This window comes from Pelmatolapia mariae, linkage group LG20 (genome assembly GCF_036321145.2).
Source record: "Pelmatolapia mariae isolate MD_Pm_ZW linkage group LG20, Pm_UMD_F_2, whole genome shotgun sequence".
Taxonomy (NCBI): domain Eukaryota; kingdom Metazoa; phylum Chordata; class Actinopteri; order Cichliformes; family Cichlidae; genus Pelmatolapia; species Pelmatolapia mariae.
The window spans coordinates 417,501-435,954 of NC_086244.1; the positions used below are offsets into that span (position 1 = coordinate 417,501).

Consider the following 18,454-nt stretch of genomic DNA (forward strand, 5'->3'; position numbering starts at 1 on the left):
AAGGCTGAAATGCAGGAACTGCAGAGGGTAATGCAATGATATGAATAAAATGAGGACCTTCAGTTTGGGCTGACCTGACATTTAACTTAATTGGGAAATCCAACAGGAAGGAGGAGGAGAGGAAATAAGGAGGTGACAAAGGTGAAGGCTGCATATGAGACTAATTAGATTAAACTTTAACAGCAGAGTAAATGTCAGTGATATCAGCGCGTCAGGGTTTGGAGGACAGAGTCTGACTGACTGCAGAGGGTGAGGAGGAGGATATTCAGAGCAGGACAGATATAAGGAGAGAGGAACGCGAGGAGGTGAAAGCGTTAAATGTATTTGAGGCTTCAGTGATGCTGTGATTTCACGGATGGATGAAGGGTGGAGAAAAATGAAGAGGATGGGAGGGGAGCTGCTGGAGAAGCCAAAATGTTCCAGGGGCTGATTTATGAAGGCTTTCGCTTGAGATTTAACAAAGCCAGAATCTGGAATTTTAAACGTGTGAGTGCTCCGATAAAGTCGATCTGAGCAGTGTGATTGGACGGTGTGAGGTTAAAACAAGGATTTGTAACCTTATATCTTTATTACCTTGGAGAACACTGTCAGTCTGGTGGGACCAGCGGTCCTTTAACTCACCCTGATCTCTGATCCCATGGGTCTTACCCAGCAGGCTGTGCAGAACTTAGAGCCGATGGGTGAGGAATAAGCCCAGTTCTAACTGCCTTGACCTCCCAGTGTCTACCCTGCTTAATCTGAAAAGAAACCAGAAGCCCTGAGATACCACTAACAGGCCCGGTGCCCATCAGCCACACCTGTTAACGGGACGTGAATGGATGCCGTTAAGATCAATGTTCCCCTCTCGATCGATGCTGAAGGAATATGAACGAGTTTAATATAGTGGCATTGAACACTAAACTGCAGAGGTCTGTTAGTTGGAGGCTGGTGTAAGCTGTAGAAGCTAGTCACACTAATGTAAGAAATAACAAATAAACAACAAAAAGAGAGAAAAAATGAGAGAAATCATTAAATACACCGTACATCTGGGGGTTCCCTAGGGGTGGGTTTCTTGGGGTGCTTCAGTGTGGGGGGTGTAGACCTGGATGGGGCTTTGGTGGCTCTTGGGCGGTGTTTTTCTGGTGGTTGCATGCGGCGCTGCTGGGGGAGTCTGTGCTTGGTAGCCATGCTGCTCCTGGGAGGGTCCAGGGTGGGGTTGGGGTTCTGAGGGTGCTTTGTTTCAAATATCTTTTATAAGAAGCAAGTATCACAGTTGTTACAGGTTAATAGGACTTATGCCCCCTTTTTCTCTAAATAAATAATAAATAAATAAATGAACAGACGAACAAAAAACAAAAAATCCACCAATCGATGATTTAGATGGTCTCTAAAGTAGACTTCAAGTCCGTTTAAGTGAAGAAAAAAAACCCCAAACCCCCCCTGGACCCCAATTCCCTGACTGCCAGAAAGTTACATTTTCCCAAGATATGCAAGTAAAGGACGCCAAATTAGTTCAAAATCTTTCACATTGCCATTCATGGTATATCTTATTTTTTCAAGGTGAAGTGTATTTGTGAGCTCTGCGAGCCACATCTTTAACACAGGAACCTCTTTGCTTTTCCAAAGCTGCAGGATCAGTTTCTTTGCAATGATCAGTGCATATGACACAAGACTTTTTTGAGCATGTTGTAAGCTTTGTGTTTCTTTGGAGATCCCAAAGATAATCACTGTTGGATTTGGATCAATATATTGTGTGTGTATATATTGTATATATTGTATATATTGTGTATAATATATCAAGAATATTAGACAGAGAGGTGAAGATGTCACACCAAAAACCCTGAAGCCTTGGACAAAGTGCAAAACTATGTAACAGATTTCCATAATGTGTCATACATTTTTCACAGAAGGGAGAGCAGTCTGGATACATTTTGTGAATTCTTTCCCTTGAGTAATGTAACCTGTGTACGATTTTATACTGAATTAAGCAGTGACGGGAATTAATAAAAAGCAAGTTTATGTTGCGTAAGACCTCCTGCCAAAAATATTCTGATAGGGAGATCCCAAATTCCTTTTCCCACTCCTCTTTAATTGGATGAGTAGAAGGTGCACTCATCTCCTGTAGTGAGTCATAGAATAATGAGACTCTCTGTTCGGACCCCGGCTATCACTAAGGCATCTATCCGAGGTGTCAGACGGCGCGCTTTCAAACTGCGGCAGATGTGTGCAGATATAATTTCGTAGTTGAAGATATCTAAAAAAATGGCTGCATGGTAGTCCAAATCTATCTTTTACTTGTTGAAATGACATGACGGGGTCGTTTGAATACAAGTCTTTTAATTTACAAATTCCCAGTTCCTGCCACATGTTGAAAGCTCCATCTGCACATGATGGAAGGAAAGAAGGGTTAGATGTAACAGGCATACTCATCGATAGTGGTTTCACTTTAAAGTGCTTAATTATTTGTTTCCAGATTCGCAAAGTGGTATGGCTCACTGGATTATAGTTGTAGTGTGCACTTGTCAAGGGAGTAGGAGAAAGTAATATTCCACCAACACAGTAAGTAAGGCAGTCCTCCCGTTCTGAGGGTGCTTTGGCTCCAGGCTGGGGTTCTGGCTGGGCATGGGGGGCTTGGGTCACGGTTGGTGTGTCGCCAGGGTTGTGTTTTGGTGGATGTGCTGGGGCCCAGTGATGGTGGGGAGTCAACAGGGTGTCCAGAGGACGGTCTGTTGATTCAGCCTCACCTCTGGACCCAGGTCCCCCCAGGACCTGGGTCTGGGGCCTCTCTGAGGTTGCAAACCAGCTCTGAGCACTCTGATGAGTGCTTTGTATTTGTATATGTGTGCATGAGGGTGGGACTGTACATGTGTGTCTTTGTCTACACTACTGGTCACCTCCAGTTATTCATTGCAATTCACGTCGCTCACGTCCAGTGAACAGCTGAAATAGTACAACGGTAAGTGGTGAACTGCCAGAGGTTAAAAACAGGTAAGGTTACCCAAAACTGAAAATAATGTACATTTCAGAATTATACATAGAGGCTTTTTCAGGGAACACAACATGGGTTAACAATTTAAATCTGTTCTGCAGTAGTGAATGATGAAGCCTTGGCACAGTGAGAAAAAGGCATTAAACAATGGAAGAGAGACAGACCATCATAACACTTAAAAATGCCTCAGTTTTCGCGGTCCACACTGCCACGCCAAAATGGCGTTTTCAAATGTATCTGCTTTGGAGAGCCTTTTAAAAAGCTCTGTGTTCCAAAAACGCCGTCTCAGTGTGGACAGAAGGCCAAAACGAAGAGAAAAAGATGCGTTTTCAAATGAAAACATGTTAGTGTGGACATGGACTCAGTTCCAGTCAGGGAGGAGTGACGTCTCTGTGGGTTCAGTAAAAGACAAGCGAGCTGGAGGTGAGAGGTGGACTTCAGGTCTGAGGAGACAGCAGTCCAGGTGAAACGGAAGCATGGATCACCTGGAGGAAGAACAGGATCAACAGAAGGTAGTTGATGTTGCAGGAGGATCAGGTTTTCTCAGTGAGATGAATGAATCGTCAGCTGCTGCTACAGGATTCGCTGCAGGTAAAGGCAAGGCTGCTGATTTCATCACAATAAAGAAATCACATGCATGAAGTGATGAAGGGAGACTTTGCTTCTCTGCACAGGCGCTGCAGGGCGCTGTTTACTGAAACGAGCCGGCACAGAGACAGTTTGTTCCCCGAGGCTGTCACTCTGATGAACGCCTGCTGTTATATCATGTGTAACACATGCGCATGTGCACATGGCATCACTTTTGGTTTGTTTTTTTGTATATACTAATGTCAAGAGAATATTGTATATATGTGATCAGCTGCATGAAATGTATCCTTTCATTATTTGCCATTAAGCATATTTCTACATGACTTTTCACCTAGTAATTTGTGTGCTGAACTTATGCAAAGACTAACCGCTTCCTGTTGTTTTTAACACTTAGATGTAGAGAAGACCAAGCTCAGCTCTTTTACGAGAACATACAGATGTAGTGACGTTGTTATATTTGTACCACACACACACACACACACACACACACACACACACACACACACACACACACACACACACACACACACACACACAGACACAGACTTGTATAAATAAAGAACGCAGGCAGTGATGAGACGCAGGTCGTGCGTCCATGGCTGAAAATGGAACTGCAGTGTTTGTGTGTTTTCTAACTCAGACGTCTCAGCTGAAGAACGGCAGGGTGATTTAAAGAAATCCCCTGTCATTTAAATTGGTCCTTCGAGCCGGATTGTGGTGTGCTGTAAATGTCAGCACGTGGCTTTGTCTCCTCATCTAATTTTCGCATACAGCAGTGTGGATGACCTTCTTCGGGTGAGGCCAAAAGTGTGCTCGGGTTCAAATGACCACACTTCTGGATTCTAATGTGAGATTGTGACAACAAGATTCCAACATACGACAGTTGTCTTGCACGTGTGAGGCAGGACAAATTGGCTTGGAGTAAAACTGAAGCTACTGCTGTCAAAACTGCTTTCATGTAAGTACTCAAGTGCTCAAGTATTTATTTATTGTCATTGTCAAGAACAATGAAATTGTGTTTGGAGCTTCTACAACAAATAATAATAAATACTAAATTCCCCTTAGACCCAAGTGTAACCATTTAACCCAATGTGACTTCAGTGTAATGAGACGATCCTTAGGAAAAAAAACATGAAAATATGACAGGTAGTGTTCATGGGACATTCAGACAAAGACCTGAGAAATATGACAAAGTGCAACAGTGCAACCCGTTCAATTATTGTACTGTGAGATATGATAATTGTCTATTTTTCAGACCAGTTCACTGCTATTAATAAGTTGGATATGGTTATTGTCCGTGAGACGGGGGGCAGAGGGGGGGGGGGGGCAGAGTTCAGGAGCCTCACAGCCTGTGGATACAGGCTGTTGGCCAATCTGGACGTTCTGGCCTGTATGGACCTGTACCTTCTCCCTGAGGGCAGCAGGTGGAAAAGGTGGTGCGCAGGGTGATGTTGGTCCCGCAGGATACTGTGCACCCTCCTCAGACAGCGAGTGGGGAAGATGTTGCTAATCTCTGGCAGAATCGTTCCAATAATTCTGCCAGCTTCTTTCACCACCCGCTGGAGTGCTTGCTGGTCGGCCTTGGTGCAGCTGGGGAACCACACTAGAAATCCATACGTCAGAACGCTGCTGATGGCACAGTTGTAGAAGTTCAACATCAGAGGTCTGGGAATGTGTGCGCTCCGCAGTCTCCTCAGGTAGTAGAGGCGCTGTTGGGCCTTCCGTACAGCTGAGGTGATGTGGTTGCCCCAGGACAAGTCCTCAGTCACAGTTACCCCCAAGAATTTAAAACTGCTCACCCTCTCCACCGCCTCACTGCCAATGAAGAGAGGCCGGTAGTTGTTATGACCTTTCCTCCGGAAATCTACAATAATCTCCTTGGTCTTTTTGGTGTTTAAGACCAAGTTATTGTCGCGGCACCATGACTCTAGTTGTTGCACCTCTGTCCTGTAGTTTGTCTCATCGTTGTTGGATATGAGTCCGAGCACTGTGGTGTCGTCGGCAAACTTAACAATGAGATTGGACGCGCAGGAGGAAATACAGTCATGAGTGAAGAGAGTGTATAGCAGAGGGCTCAGAACACACCCCTGAGGGGCACCGGTGTTGACCACAAGGGTGGAAGAGGTGTTCTTACCCACTCTGACACTCTGTCTACGGTTAGTGAGGAAGTCCACAATCCAGTTGCACAGGGAGGAGTTGAGTCCCAGTTGATGGAGTTTGGGACGGAGTTTGTATGGCCGGATGGTATTAAAGGCCGAGCTGTAGTCTACAAAGAGGAGCCGTGCATAGGTGTTCTTGTGCTCCAGGTGCTCCAGTAGTGTGTGCAGCACTGTGGCAATCGCGTCCTCAGTTGACCGGTTCTCCCTGTATGCAAACTGGTGCGGGTCCAGAGATGGTGGAAGGGCAGCTCTGATGTGTTTAATGACCAGTCTCTCCAGGCATTTGGCAGGAATGGGGGTGAGTGCCACAGGTCTGAAATCGTTCAGACATGTGACATTTGACTGTTTGGGGATGGGAACGATGGTTGCTGCTTTGAAACAGGATGGTACCAGTGAACAGGACAGCGAGGTGTTATATATAGAGGTGAAGACGTCCGCCAGGTCCGCAGCACAGTCTTTTAGCACCCGGCCCAGCACTCCATCTGGTCCGGCCGCCTTCCTGAGTAGAAAGGGTTACCATAGTCAGGCAATGCTAAAACTGTATTTGTCCATAATGCTAGTTTCAAGTTACTGTATGCTTCTTTTTCTCCGTTCTAGATGCAACACTACATCTTTATTTAAAGCATTTTAGGTCATTTCTATTTTTTTTCCAACGAATTCACACATCTCACACATCTTACATATTTCAAACTTTTAAGTTAGAAAAGAAAACTTGGCATTGTCTACAGCTCATAGCTCACAGCTCTAAAACTAGGTATTAGTCCTAATCATTCTTTGTCATTGTGATCCACAAGTATGATCACAAGTTTGTTTTCCAAACCAACAAAACAAACAAACAAAAACAAAATACAAATTGCCGATGGCATGAAGGCTTTACACAAATGAGTCAGGTCACAAAAAGAAAAAGAAAAAGCTGCTTCCAGAAACAAAGCAGAAGTATGAGAAAAAACTGAGCTCACAGACATGCATCTTCTAGTCTAAAAAACAAATAAAAATAAAAAATGTGTAACTTGCTCAACAGCTTGGTAGTGTCCACATATTTAACTCAGCTTCTCAAACCTGTAGCTTTAGCTGTTGTATACAGGGTTTGGCTTATTAGTTGTTAGTATAGGATTGCTCTTCATCACAACAAAGTCTCATCTAGGATGACAGGTTTACAAGCAGGTCAAGTGTCTCTATGTACTTGATTAGATTAGGTATTTTCCTTATTTTCTTCATCTCATATATCATTGTACTGAGTTTGAGCAAACCTTAAGCTTGAATCAGACTACTTTTAACAATTATCCACCTCACATCATAACTGACTGAGGTGCCTCTTATTATTTAATATTAATATTATTAATGTTATTTTTTTTTATAACAGCAATAGTACATTACAATATTTATTAGTATATTAGAATATACTACTATACTACTAATATACACAAATTATTATTTTATATTTTATTATGTGTCCATCCAGGGCTTGGGGGTGATCTGCAGTTTCACCCCCTCCCAAGCTGGAGACATCTACCTTCTCACACTCCTTGGCTGAACAATGACGCAGCCTTAATATACCTTATGCATCTCTCTATTTTATTTTAAGATGTTTTCGTGTGAATTATCTACTTTCATTCACTCTATTCATTCTGGGCATGGTTATTTAACCAATTTTGTTTCATTTGGTAATGCCAATTCACAGGTTGCTATGCTCCCTATTATTAGTTTGAATATAGTAGAGATAAGCTCTAATTCGATTTAAACTTTTGTGTATTCCACTTTATTCCTAAGAGTATTTATATGTATATATATTCAGTTGGGTCTGTATCCAACCCTTTTTAAACTTCTACTTTGATTTCCAATCTTTAATTTAACCAGGGATTATTATGTACTTCCTAGTCTGAACTGCTTCTTTGTTTCTTACAGTCACGTACAAAATGTCCCTCTTTTCCACATCTCCAGCATGCAGTTTTAAAGCTATTTTTTGGTGTGTGTATAGGCCTACCTCTACCTCTTGCTGTTCCACTAAGCATTCCTCTGTCTTTCTCTTGGATTAGGCCTGATCTGGTTTGTTGTTTTTCTAAACATTTCTCATCAGGTGTTAATTTTGCTTGTTTATTCTCCATTCTCGTCTAACTGCTTCTTCTTTCCAGGCCTGGAAATATTGTGATTCTTGCGAGAGTTTTCCTTTCTTTTTTAAGTTTTTTGTTTCTGCTATTTCTTGCAAAAGAGCTTCTTTCAACTGTGTAAGTGTTGAGGGGCTGCATTTCCCTTCCCAAGTGGGACATTTTGTTTTGTTTTTTTTGTTGGTTTTTTTTGGGGGGATTTCTCCATCTACAAGCACTAATTTGTCCGGCGCCTGGACATTTCTTTTCTAGCCACTGCTTGTCAGCAGTGAGTTTTTTGGGCTGATTCCCCATTGTTACAACACAACTGCAGAGCTTTCTTTGGTATTAGACTCAGGAGTAGTTGCTGACACGCCCTTCTACTCCGGGACTACTTCCGCGGAGCGGTGTCAGTTTTACGGGACGGAGCCCAACCTACTTTTCCTTTGTCACCAGTACTTCAGCGTCTTACAGCAAATAAAATAACAATAACAACTGGAAGCAACTCAGCAGCGTATTGTGCTGTAAAATTAGTTTACCTCCAACAGACAGAAAAATGACATACACGAAACACATATATTCACTCTTGTTTCTTTACGCGCGCGGGTCCTTGCGGCGGACCAGGCCAGTTTTAACTTTTGTGCACCCGTGCAGTGGGTCAGCCTAATGCGCTATTAATCCTTGCGGCGGATAAGACCTATGCGCTTCTCTTTTGTGCACCCGTGCAGTGGGTCAGCCTAATGCGCTATTAATCCTTGTGGCGGATAAGACCTATGCACTTCTCTTTTCAAACCCTTGCGGCGGGTTAGACCTAAAAAGTGTTTTCTCACCCTCAGTCATCTTTTGCTGGTTGTTCAGGTCATCTGGCTGGACCCCAACGTCGTGGACCAGGCCCGGCCTGGATACGAATTTACGCCCAGGGCTTTCACCTCTACCTGGAGAGGGCTGTCGACAGACTTCGGTTCTGGCTTTCCCACGACGTCAGGATGCAGCAATCAGACCTTATTGGAGTCACAGAAACGTGTCTGGTGTTTCCATCTCTCGGCTCGAAGGACCAATTTAAATGACACAACCCGGCTCAGCGTCTAAAAATAGTCATAAAAGTGAAACCACTAACATCCTCATACTCCGCTCAGAGTGCAGAACTCAAAGCAGTCATATGTGCTAAATTGGCCGCACAACGAACTGTAGACATATTAATGTCTGCATCCTCTATGCAAATACCACTTGATGTTCTTAAAGATGAACAGAAAGCAGCACCAACCATAGAACAGAAGAAATGGTTAGAAGTGTGGAGCACAACTAAAAGATGATTTAATGACTTGTGAAGGAAGACCAATACTTCCTAAATCCCTATGTCCCTGCACACAACAGCAGCATTAGTGACACATGGGGTGACTCGTGTCATCAGGAGGGATGGTCCAGGTCCTTAATACACACTTTTTTTTTTACTCTAAATTTTGAAACCTCAGCAAAAGAATTTGTGAGGACATGCATGATCTGTCAAAATCACAATTTACTGAGTTTTGATATATACTGCCTAAGACCACTATATATCTTTCAGAGCAATAAATGCTGGTGTGTTTTGTTTTTTCTTACAGTTATGTGTGTGCTGTGAAAATGATTAAAGGTTTCAATTGTTTTTCTTTGACTTGCTCTTTCTGATTATGAAAAGCATGTCCAAAATACTTATATTTTGAGTGATTTTAACTGTGTGAATGCTGTCAGTATTTGATTTGAGTGACTCTGTGTGATTTGTACCATAATAAATAAGTAATAATAATACTAGGGAGGTTGATAGTAGAGTGAGTGAAAAAGGAGGAAGTTTGAGAAGGAAAGGCAGTGTGTGGTAATTCCTGATGTCTGAAAGAGCTCTATTCAAAAGTGTGTGCGTGAAATAAAGGTGTATTGTTTTTAGATCAAGATTTAGTAGAATTAAAGAGGGTTTGTAGACTATAAATACAAAATACAAAGAAAGATAAAGAGTTCGATTAGTCTGCAGAAACAGGAAATATGTGTGCCTGTGGTGTGTCTATGACAGGAAATCGTGTGTGTAACAGGAACTACATGCCCATAAAAGGAAGCAGACAGAGAGACACACAGACGGGTTAAGCTCTAGGCATATGAAGCAAATGGAGCGTTTAAAAAAAAAAAAAGTAATAAAAAAGTAATAAAATGATATTAATTACATGTTTTAGTGTGTCAATACAGGTGGACTCTCCTCAACCTGAAAACATGAATACAGCGGTACAAATGATAAATTAACAGAATTGGGAAAAACAGGCCAGGTTTTGGCTAAAAATTTAGAACTTGACCTATTACTTTGTCCCAAATCCTGAGAAGAAGCTTAAAGGACAGTTAATCTCCTGATGAAGACCGATAAGAACACCGTGGACTTGAATACTTAACAGCAGTTGAACAGTGGGATAAAGAACTGTGGGAAAGCACTGGACATTGATTTTAATATTTGCCATGTTTCGAAGAGAAGACTTAAAGGATGAATGGAGAAGAAAAACAGAGAAGAAACAGACTGTGTTTTTCCTGGAGATTTGAAGGCCAAACAGGGGACCGGTGACAGGTCAAGCCTGGACGAGTTTGAGTACGATATAATACAGTACAGGATATAGTACAGGATATAATTGGATCAAAATTGGAAGCTAAATCATGGAGGTTTAGGATAGTCCACCACATTAAAAAAGAAAAGAGAAAGATCGGGGAAAATAAATACATGAACTACCAGATAATGTATATTCTTCAGAATGACTTTTGTAAAGTGCACAACAACATCATCAACATCCTCATCCAGGAAGAAGCGCTCAACTTTAACAAGTTTTAAAGAGACTGTTGATCGTCATTGGACTTTTCATGGTTTTATTTTATTTTATTTTACTTTTCTTTACTTATGTTATTCCTTGTTTAAAAGCTGTAATTTCACAGATGAGAAGTTTATCATTCACAGTATACACAGATGTACTGAAATCTATGAAGATCATGAAGACTTATTTTCCTACTTGTTTCATGAAGATGAAGTGTAACTTATGATGTAGTAACTGAAAATGTAGTTACTCACTGATAAATTGTACATTTCATTTCTCTGAAAAACAGCAGGGAATGTCAAGAGAATATTGTATATATGTGATCAGCTGCATGAAATGTATCCTTTCATTATTTGCCATTAAGCATATTTCTACATGACTTTTCACCTAGTAATTTGTGTGCTGAACTTATGCAAAGACTAACCGCTTCCTGTTGTTTTTAACACTTAGATGTAGAGAAGACCAAGCTCAGCTCTTTTACGAGAACATACAGATGTAGAAAAGGGAAAGTCCCGCTACTGGAGTGACGTTGTTATATTTGTACCACACACACACACACACACACACACACAGACACAGACTTGTATAAATAAAGAACGCAGGCAGTGATGAGACGCAGGTCGTGCGTCCATGGCTGCCCTCGCGAGTAAAAATGGAACTGCAGTGTTTGTGCGTTTTCTAACTCAGACGTCTCAGCTGAAGAACGGCAGGGTGATTTAAAGAAATCCCCTGTCAACTAAGATAAGATAAGATAAGAAAAGAAAAGATAAGATAAGATAAGAAAAGATAAGATAGAACTTTATTAATCCCTCGGTTGGGTTCCTCTGGGAAATACTGCCTATTTATAAAATAAAAGAAGGTTTATTTTTTAAAGTGGAGTCAGAGTGGCTGACTCTGATTCTAAAAGGCTGCTGGGGCTTGTCGTAGAGAAAACAGCAGCTGAAACCATTGAGGCGAGCAGCTGAGCTCAGTGGGATGTGTGGGTGCCGTCCTGTGGGTTTCAGATATTAAAGCATGTCTGCTTTTATGAAACCCTTTGTTCATCTTTGAGCTGCTCTGTAGGACTGCAGTCGGTCCACTTTGAATCAGGAGGCTCAGGTGGTGCGGCGACAGAGCCTCCGCACCGCCGAGGTTAGCTGCGGGCGAGACTGCACGCCAGCACGCTTCAGGTTTTACCATGTGATCATGGGGAGGGCGGTGATGTTTCTAAGCCCTTCATCAGTCAAAGAAAGTTTATTGTGTAGTATTGTTACTCCCATCACTCTTCATCTCACTGCGTTCCTCTTCATCAGAGCAGTGGCACTGTGATTACATGCTATGCGTCTTTAATGTGAAAAACTAAAGACAAACAGCACATCGATGCAGCTTCAGTATCGGACCCCGCTCCCCGGTTATTGACTAACTAATAGCATTGATTCTGCGGCTCAGGTCCTTCAGTGTTTGTCGCTCGGCCATTACGGGCCCTGGCTCACTCTGAAGGTCCATTAAACGTCTCCTTCAGCCCGCTCGTCCTCGTCTTTCTCTGAACATGAGGAATTATTTTTAGCACAAAGCAGAAATGTCACATTTGGAGTTCTTATAAAAGAGACCGGCGAGACCTGCTGCACAGCATTAAATGCATCTTTGTAGTCCTCGTTAGTGTGTGTGCACGTTTCTGCAGCCTTAATGAGGACAGATAAACAGGTGACTGTGCAGGTGAGCGTTTACAGTAACGAGCCCTGCTAAAGAGGAAACAGGAAGTAGTTTGAACCAGAACGTTGAAAGGCCAGTCCTGGTTCACTCAGTGATCTCCACAGATGAGAGCTCAGGACGTCGCTGTGCTGATGTGGACGCTGTATTAACGAGCAACACTGGCACCACTCTGCAGTTTATTTCATGCACTACATAGCGCTACTTCTTCATGCGTCTGTGTTTGTGGGTGCATGACCACAAACACAGACACACATGTTTGTGAAGGTGTAGACTCAGACCTGTGGCTGTCCTCCCTCCATGTTCTCAGTGAAAGTCATCGTTGGTCATGTGATTGATTGAAGTGCCTTGAAGTGACTGCTGTTGCCATTTGGTACCAATAAATAAAACTAAATGAGCTCAGATGAGAGACGGAGTGGTATCGCCATAAGCAGGTGGCAGCAGGTGGCAGCAGGTGAGGTAGTGGTTGGGGCTGTCACAAGAAGGTCCAGGGTTCAGCTGAGTAGAGTGGGCATGTTCTTTGTGGGGGCTCTCTCCAGTATCTCTGACTTCCTCCCACAGTCCAAACACATGCAGTTAGTGGGGTTAGGTCAGCTGGTGATTCCAAATGTGAACGTGGATGGTCGTCTGTCTCTCTGTGTTAACCATGTGTCGGGTTGGCCACCTGTCCAGGTGTAGCAGGGATATGTTCCAGTCCCTCCACGACCCTGACACAGGATGGATGAACTGGTCAGAGGATAAGAGCTGGTTTGAATGGGAGACCTTCCTGGAGTAAAACATCCTGTTTCCCGCTGACAGCATTAAGTGAGGGAAATGTTTTTCTGCTTTAACACGTTTGTCTTTTCAGGGAACAGAATGAAGCAGCAAATAAAATAAATGTCAAACGCTAATGGAAGCAGAGTGGCAGAGTGACACGTTGTAATATCAGCAAACACTCGAGCAGCAGCCTCTGAATAAATGAAACGCGTTCATAGAGCTGCGTAGCGCTTTCAGCCGTCACACATGCAGGCACACTCGTTCTCATGTTTGCTGAGCCTCATCACTGCTGCATTATCCTCACCTGTTCACACCTGGGGCCACACGCTGAGGTTCAGTCGTGCTCGCTGCTCGAGAATCTCCCACCTTATGAAAATATGTGAGTTTGTTTCATTATGAGCAAGTTTTTGTGCAAGTTTGTCTTTCCTGTACTCGTTGAATCCTCCCCCTCTGCAGTCTTTACACACTGGACGCATAAAATTTGTGCAAATATTTCATTAGTTAAAATGTTTTTCAGACTCACATGTTCTCATAATTTTACAGGACGAAGCTTTTATCAGTCACTGCATTCAGCAACAGGTGTGCTCGTAGCTCAAAGCTTGCAGCCGTACCTCAGACTCACAGCTGCTGCTAGCTCCTCAGATCTCGACTCCAAAAACAGGAGCTCAAACTGTCCCACTGTCATCCTGGAATATGGACCGAGTCTGGGATCAGGAATTCCTCCCTTCTGCTGCCTGCTCCTGAGAATTGGATGATCCAGAAACTCTGTTTCTTCATGAACTTCAGTAGTGGCTCAGCATCGCTTCATGTCCACTGCTGCCGTGTTGCCGCTGTCTGATCGTCCAGCTCCACAAAAGAAAGCCAGCAGCAGCTCGGTGCCATGGGCTCGCCGGGCACCGTGCAGTGATTGGACGATTCTGTGCGCCATCTTCTTCTTGTCAGAGAAATCACCTTGACGCTGGGAAACACCCAGCTGTCACAGCTGCGGATAGGTGGAGAGGAAGAACTGGTCCCACAGCAGGATGAAACTGAACTGGTGAAAGTGTGAGTGACTCCCTCCTCCTCCCTCCCAGCACTGAGCTCAAACTTGCTCCTGAACTTAGCGAGCTGGAATCAGAGCTGAGCGTGAATGAATAGCTCCGCTTCACCATCCACCCGCTTCATTCACAACACTTTTCTCTGAACTTTGTGTTTCAATTTCTAAATGAGGGAAAATGAATGAACGAGAGAAACCGTCTGAGTTAATGGGAACGATAAATAGACCAGCTTTCGTGGAGTGCTCTTCACTCGTGTGAAGTGTTTCCCCGTCTGAGTGCAGCCCTCACACCTCCAGCACTGCTAAAAGCTCTGCTGTCACAAACTGTAGCCCAGCAGGGGGCGCCCTCACAGAAACCTCCACATGATTCGTGGCTCTGCAGGCTTTGAATCTGATATCAGACTGACAGGAACCAATCAACGAGGCTGCAGGGTGTTGGTTTGTACTTCTGTGAAGACGCTGCTGATGCGATACTGTGTGTCTGTTTACCGAGCTGAAGTTTGTCTGCTTTGCTGACAGGAGAAAAGAAGATGGAGATCTGTCGGGAGATCCCAAAGATCCCACAGTCATATTTACTCCTGCAGGTCATTGGAGTGGACAGTTCAGCTCATTGGTTTGTCTTTGAAAGTAAACATTCTTCAGATCCTGAGATTCTTCAGACTTTAAAAAAAACCCTGTTTCCTCCTCAGAGATGCCTTTCCCATCCTTGTCCCCTCTCTTCCTCCTCTTCCTGACTCCAAAGGCGTGGAGCTACGAGGCCCCTGAAGACAAACAGGATGTGTTTGCCAGAACGGCGTGTCCCGCCTTCCTGACCTTCACCAACACTGCCCACCTGTCAGGAGTCACCGTGGAGCTGCCCTGCCTCTGCAAACCAGAGCAGGTAGAGTACGCGAGTAACTAACCATCTGTTTTCTACTGCACACCTGGGGTGTCAGGTATCTGCGCAGAGAAACTGTAGTTTTTATAATATCCAGTTAGTGTTGGTTCATATTTTGTTTTGAATCTGTTTGTTTCAGTTTGCAGAGTTTAGTTTTAGTCTGTTGATATGATTGTATGGAGGGCGTATGCTGGAGGTGAGCTTTCGGTTTTACAGTGCAAACATACGTTTTTGCATACTGAAAAACATTTCCTCTTTATTTTATTCCTGTTGTTTTTCCATCTGCACAAAGTCAAATCAAATGTCTAGATTTCATTTACGACTTTATGGTTTTAACTGTATCAAGCTTTCAGGACCCCCCCTCGCCGGTGGCCATCCGAGGATAACCGTGGCGTCCGACACACCTCACCGGGAGGCGCTGCGCTCACTGTGGAGGAGTAGTGGCTCTATCCGGAGCCCCTCCGTCTATTTAAGAACCTCTTCCAACTGTGCAGACTGAAAAAGGTTCAAATATCGGTTTCAGGTCCAGTCGGTTGTCTGGTTTTTCCGGAAACATCTGGAACGATCAGAGGACACCAAAGCGCTGACTGATCACCATGGCAACCACCTGCTCGATCCCAGCCAGGTGCCTCACAGCGGAGACCTGCGGAGTCGCTTCTCCATCCGACTCTTCAGCCTGCTGATCTTCAGAGCCGGGCCCGATGATGCAGGCATCTACATCTGTGGCTCCGCCCACAAAGACTTCTTCTATGGTTACGACCTGGACATCCAGGAGGCTCCCACGCTCAGCTTCACCAACAGGTGCGCTGAGTACATGCTGAATTCATGACGACCACGAACCTGCTTGTTTAAGCTTAATAATCAATCGATATTTAAGAAATAACGATCAGCTGATGTTTGCAGACTCGCTTCAGAGGCTGGCGACGGGAAACGGGACCAGAGCACCGACCTCAGCGCTCTGTACCGCCTCTTCACCAGCTTCCAGCAGTGGTCTGTGTGTGACCGCTGCGGCGTGCCGGGCGAGCAGGTCCGAGCCGGGCTCTGCTACATACGCTCCCGCTTCCTGAACGTGCGCTACAGGCGGGCCAATCAGACGGTCGTTTCTTGCGGCTCGGGGGCGGTGCCAAGGGCCTTCGGTTTAAAGCGAAGCAGAGTCGCAGCAAAGCTGGAGGTCAGAAGCTGTCATATGACGTGTCCGTCCCAGGCCCCGCCCTCCAAGCTGCTCGGTCTGATGTCTCTTTTTGGGTCCAGGTGAGCGTGACACCCGTCCAGCACCAAGCCTGTCACTTCACTGTGCAGAATTACAGACTTCCTGTTACTCAGGAAGTCAGAGGTCAGCAGAGGTCAAATCAGAAGCTTGATGTCTCTCGGTTTGGGCGTCCCCCGATCTTCAGGGGTCAAAGTGTATTTCAGTAATGTCTGTTTCAGTAATGAACTTTTAGTTATTATAATTATTTTTATTTAGAAAGAGGGACTATACATACTAATGAACATTTTAACAAATGTAAATATGCCAGATTACAGCCTTGGGCTAATTTCCATCTGCAGACCCTCTGGCAGGTTGGTGTTACACACACGTTAGTAAAAACATACAGAGACACTATTTACAGGTCATGTGACAAGGACAAAAACAGTGACCACATTACAAACAATGACAAGAAGAGTGGAAACAGAGGACAATATAGAGAACAATAACGGAAACACATCAGTTATATTGCACAAACCCCAGTATTACACATGCCCTGACTGTCCTGATATTGCACTCACACATTACACTAATAGTTGCTTCCCTTTTTGTAACACACTAACTCTTTCACTCCCTGATATGACAGAGCATCTGTGAAAATGTCTAAATGCAGATTTAGTCCCCTCTCACAGTGGCTCGGGTCAGTCGAGGTCACACTGCTAGACTTTTGTTTAATAAAATCACTCATTGGTGGAGGCGCCACACCATGTATAACTTTGTATACTAGACAGGCAGACTTAAATAATTTGAAATTAGTAAAATTTAGAAACTTGTATTTATCTAAAATTTGACAATGGTGATATGAAAAAGGCTTACTAGCATACTTTGACTGGCCCAATAGCAGCAGAGCTCGTGTAGGACCAACTTGTACTACAGTATTCAATATGAGCCAGTATCACAGAGTGCAGGAATGTAATCGCTGCTGTGTCTGTTAATGATCTGTGGATATGTCTAAAGTCATGTTAACATTTACAGTTTACATTTCACACAGTGAACACTTCAGTCTGCTGACCTCTGTGTTCACCACCGGACCTGCAGAGAAATACTAAAAACTGAAGATGATCCACAACCGGTCTCAATCCAGTCTGATTGTCAGCAGTCAATATAAAACGTGGTCGCCCTGCTTGGAACCACAGTGTCCGAATGTCTCCGTGAATCATCTCTGAGATTGTGTCCTGAAGATTTCCTGCGGTGCTCTTTGCTGTTGAATCCAGATGTTTCACCTCTGGGTTTTTGTGTGTCACAGTTCTGCCCCAACCGGGCTACCTCTGTACTACCTGACCCACCCCGACGGGCAGGTCCTCACCCTGGGCTGTCCCGGGGCACGCCCTGACATGGCGGTCGCCTGGGACCGAGGGAACGAACCCATCTACAGGTCTGAACACTCGTCAGGCGCCGGCGCAGACCTCAGACTGCTCATAGACACCGGGCACCACCTGCTGTTCCAGCCGGCTCAAACTCAGGACTCAGGTATGAACAGCGCCCCCATCAGGTGTCTCGTCTCATTGTCCCGGTCATGAAGCTCACATCAGGTGTGATCCCAGACCTTTACTCGAGATGTCTCTTTGTGAATATATTTGGCTGCTGACTCTGAGATAACTCTTTACACTCGGGGTCATCTCCACCCTTTTCTGAACTTTATGGTGGCAGCAGGTGAAGCTGTGAAGCTAACCCTGGAGAATCCTGGAGATCCCAGACCTGCCACCTAATCTGTGCATGTCTGGGGTCTGCTCCCTGTACAGGAAGTGCCTCAACCAGGAGGGTGCAGGAAGTGTGGGGTCACACACTCACAGGGTGGTCACTGCCCACAGTAGGGGGTCACAGGTGAGGAAGGGCACGCAGACGCTCTTACCTGATGCTCCATCTGAAGTCGGTGTTTGTCAGATTTTTTATTTAGACGCTCTGAATCATATTTCAGTCCAGCGGTGACGAGGATGAGGTCCGATCTCTGTGCTGTTCAGTTTGACTGAGGTGTCTTTACACTTGCAGGTGTGTATTACTGCTGGCTGTACGGTCGCCGGGCGGCAGAGATCCACCTCCTCGTGTACCCTCACTTTGGCAGCCAGTCGCTTCTGTCGCATCCCGACTTTCCGGCCGCCGTGCAGACCGTGCTGGGATCGTATGCTGCCATGACGACTGTGTTTTTCCTGCTGATGCTGGGCCGAGCTGTGCTGAGACACCGCAGAGAGCAAGGCCACGTGGACTAAAGGCAGCGAGGGTTAGACTCTGGTTCTG

The 18,454-nt window shown here is 44.6% G+C and overlaps 1 protein-coding gene across 1 annotated transcript; it reads left to right on the forward strand.

Annotated features, from left to right (window-relative positions):
* Positions 1-13,866: 13,866 nt before the first annotated feature.
* Positions 13,867-18,426, forward strand: LOC134618255 (Ig-like V-type domain-containing protein FAM187A). The gene is given in 8 exon segments (XM_063463581.1): positions 13,867-13,958; positions 14,003-14,104; positions 14,616-14,680; positions 14,786-14,976; positions 15,497-15,774; positions 15,877-16,230; positions 17,466-17,689; positions 18,209-18,426. Coding segments are annotated over 8 exon segments (1,524 nt in total).
* The last annotated feature ends 28 nt before the right edge of the window (positions 18,427-18,454 follow it).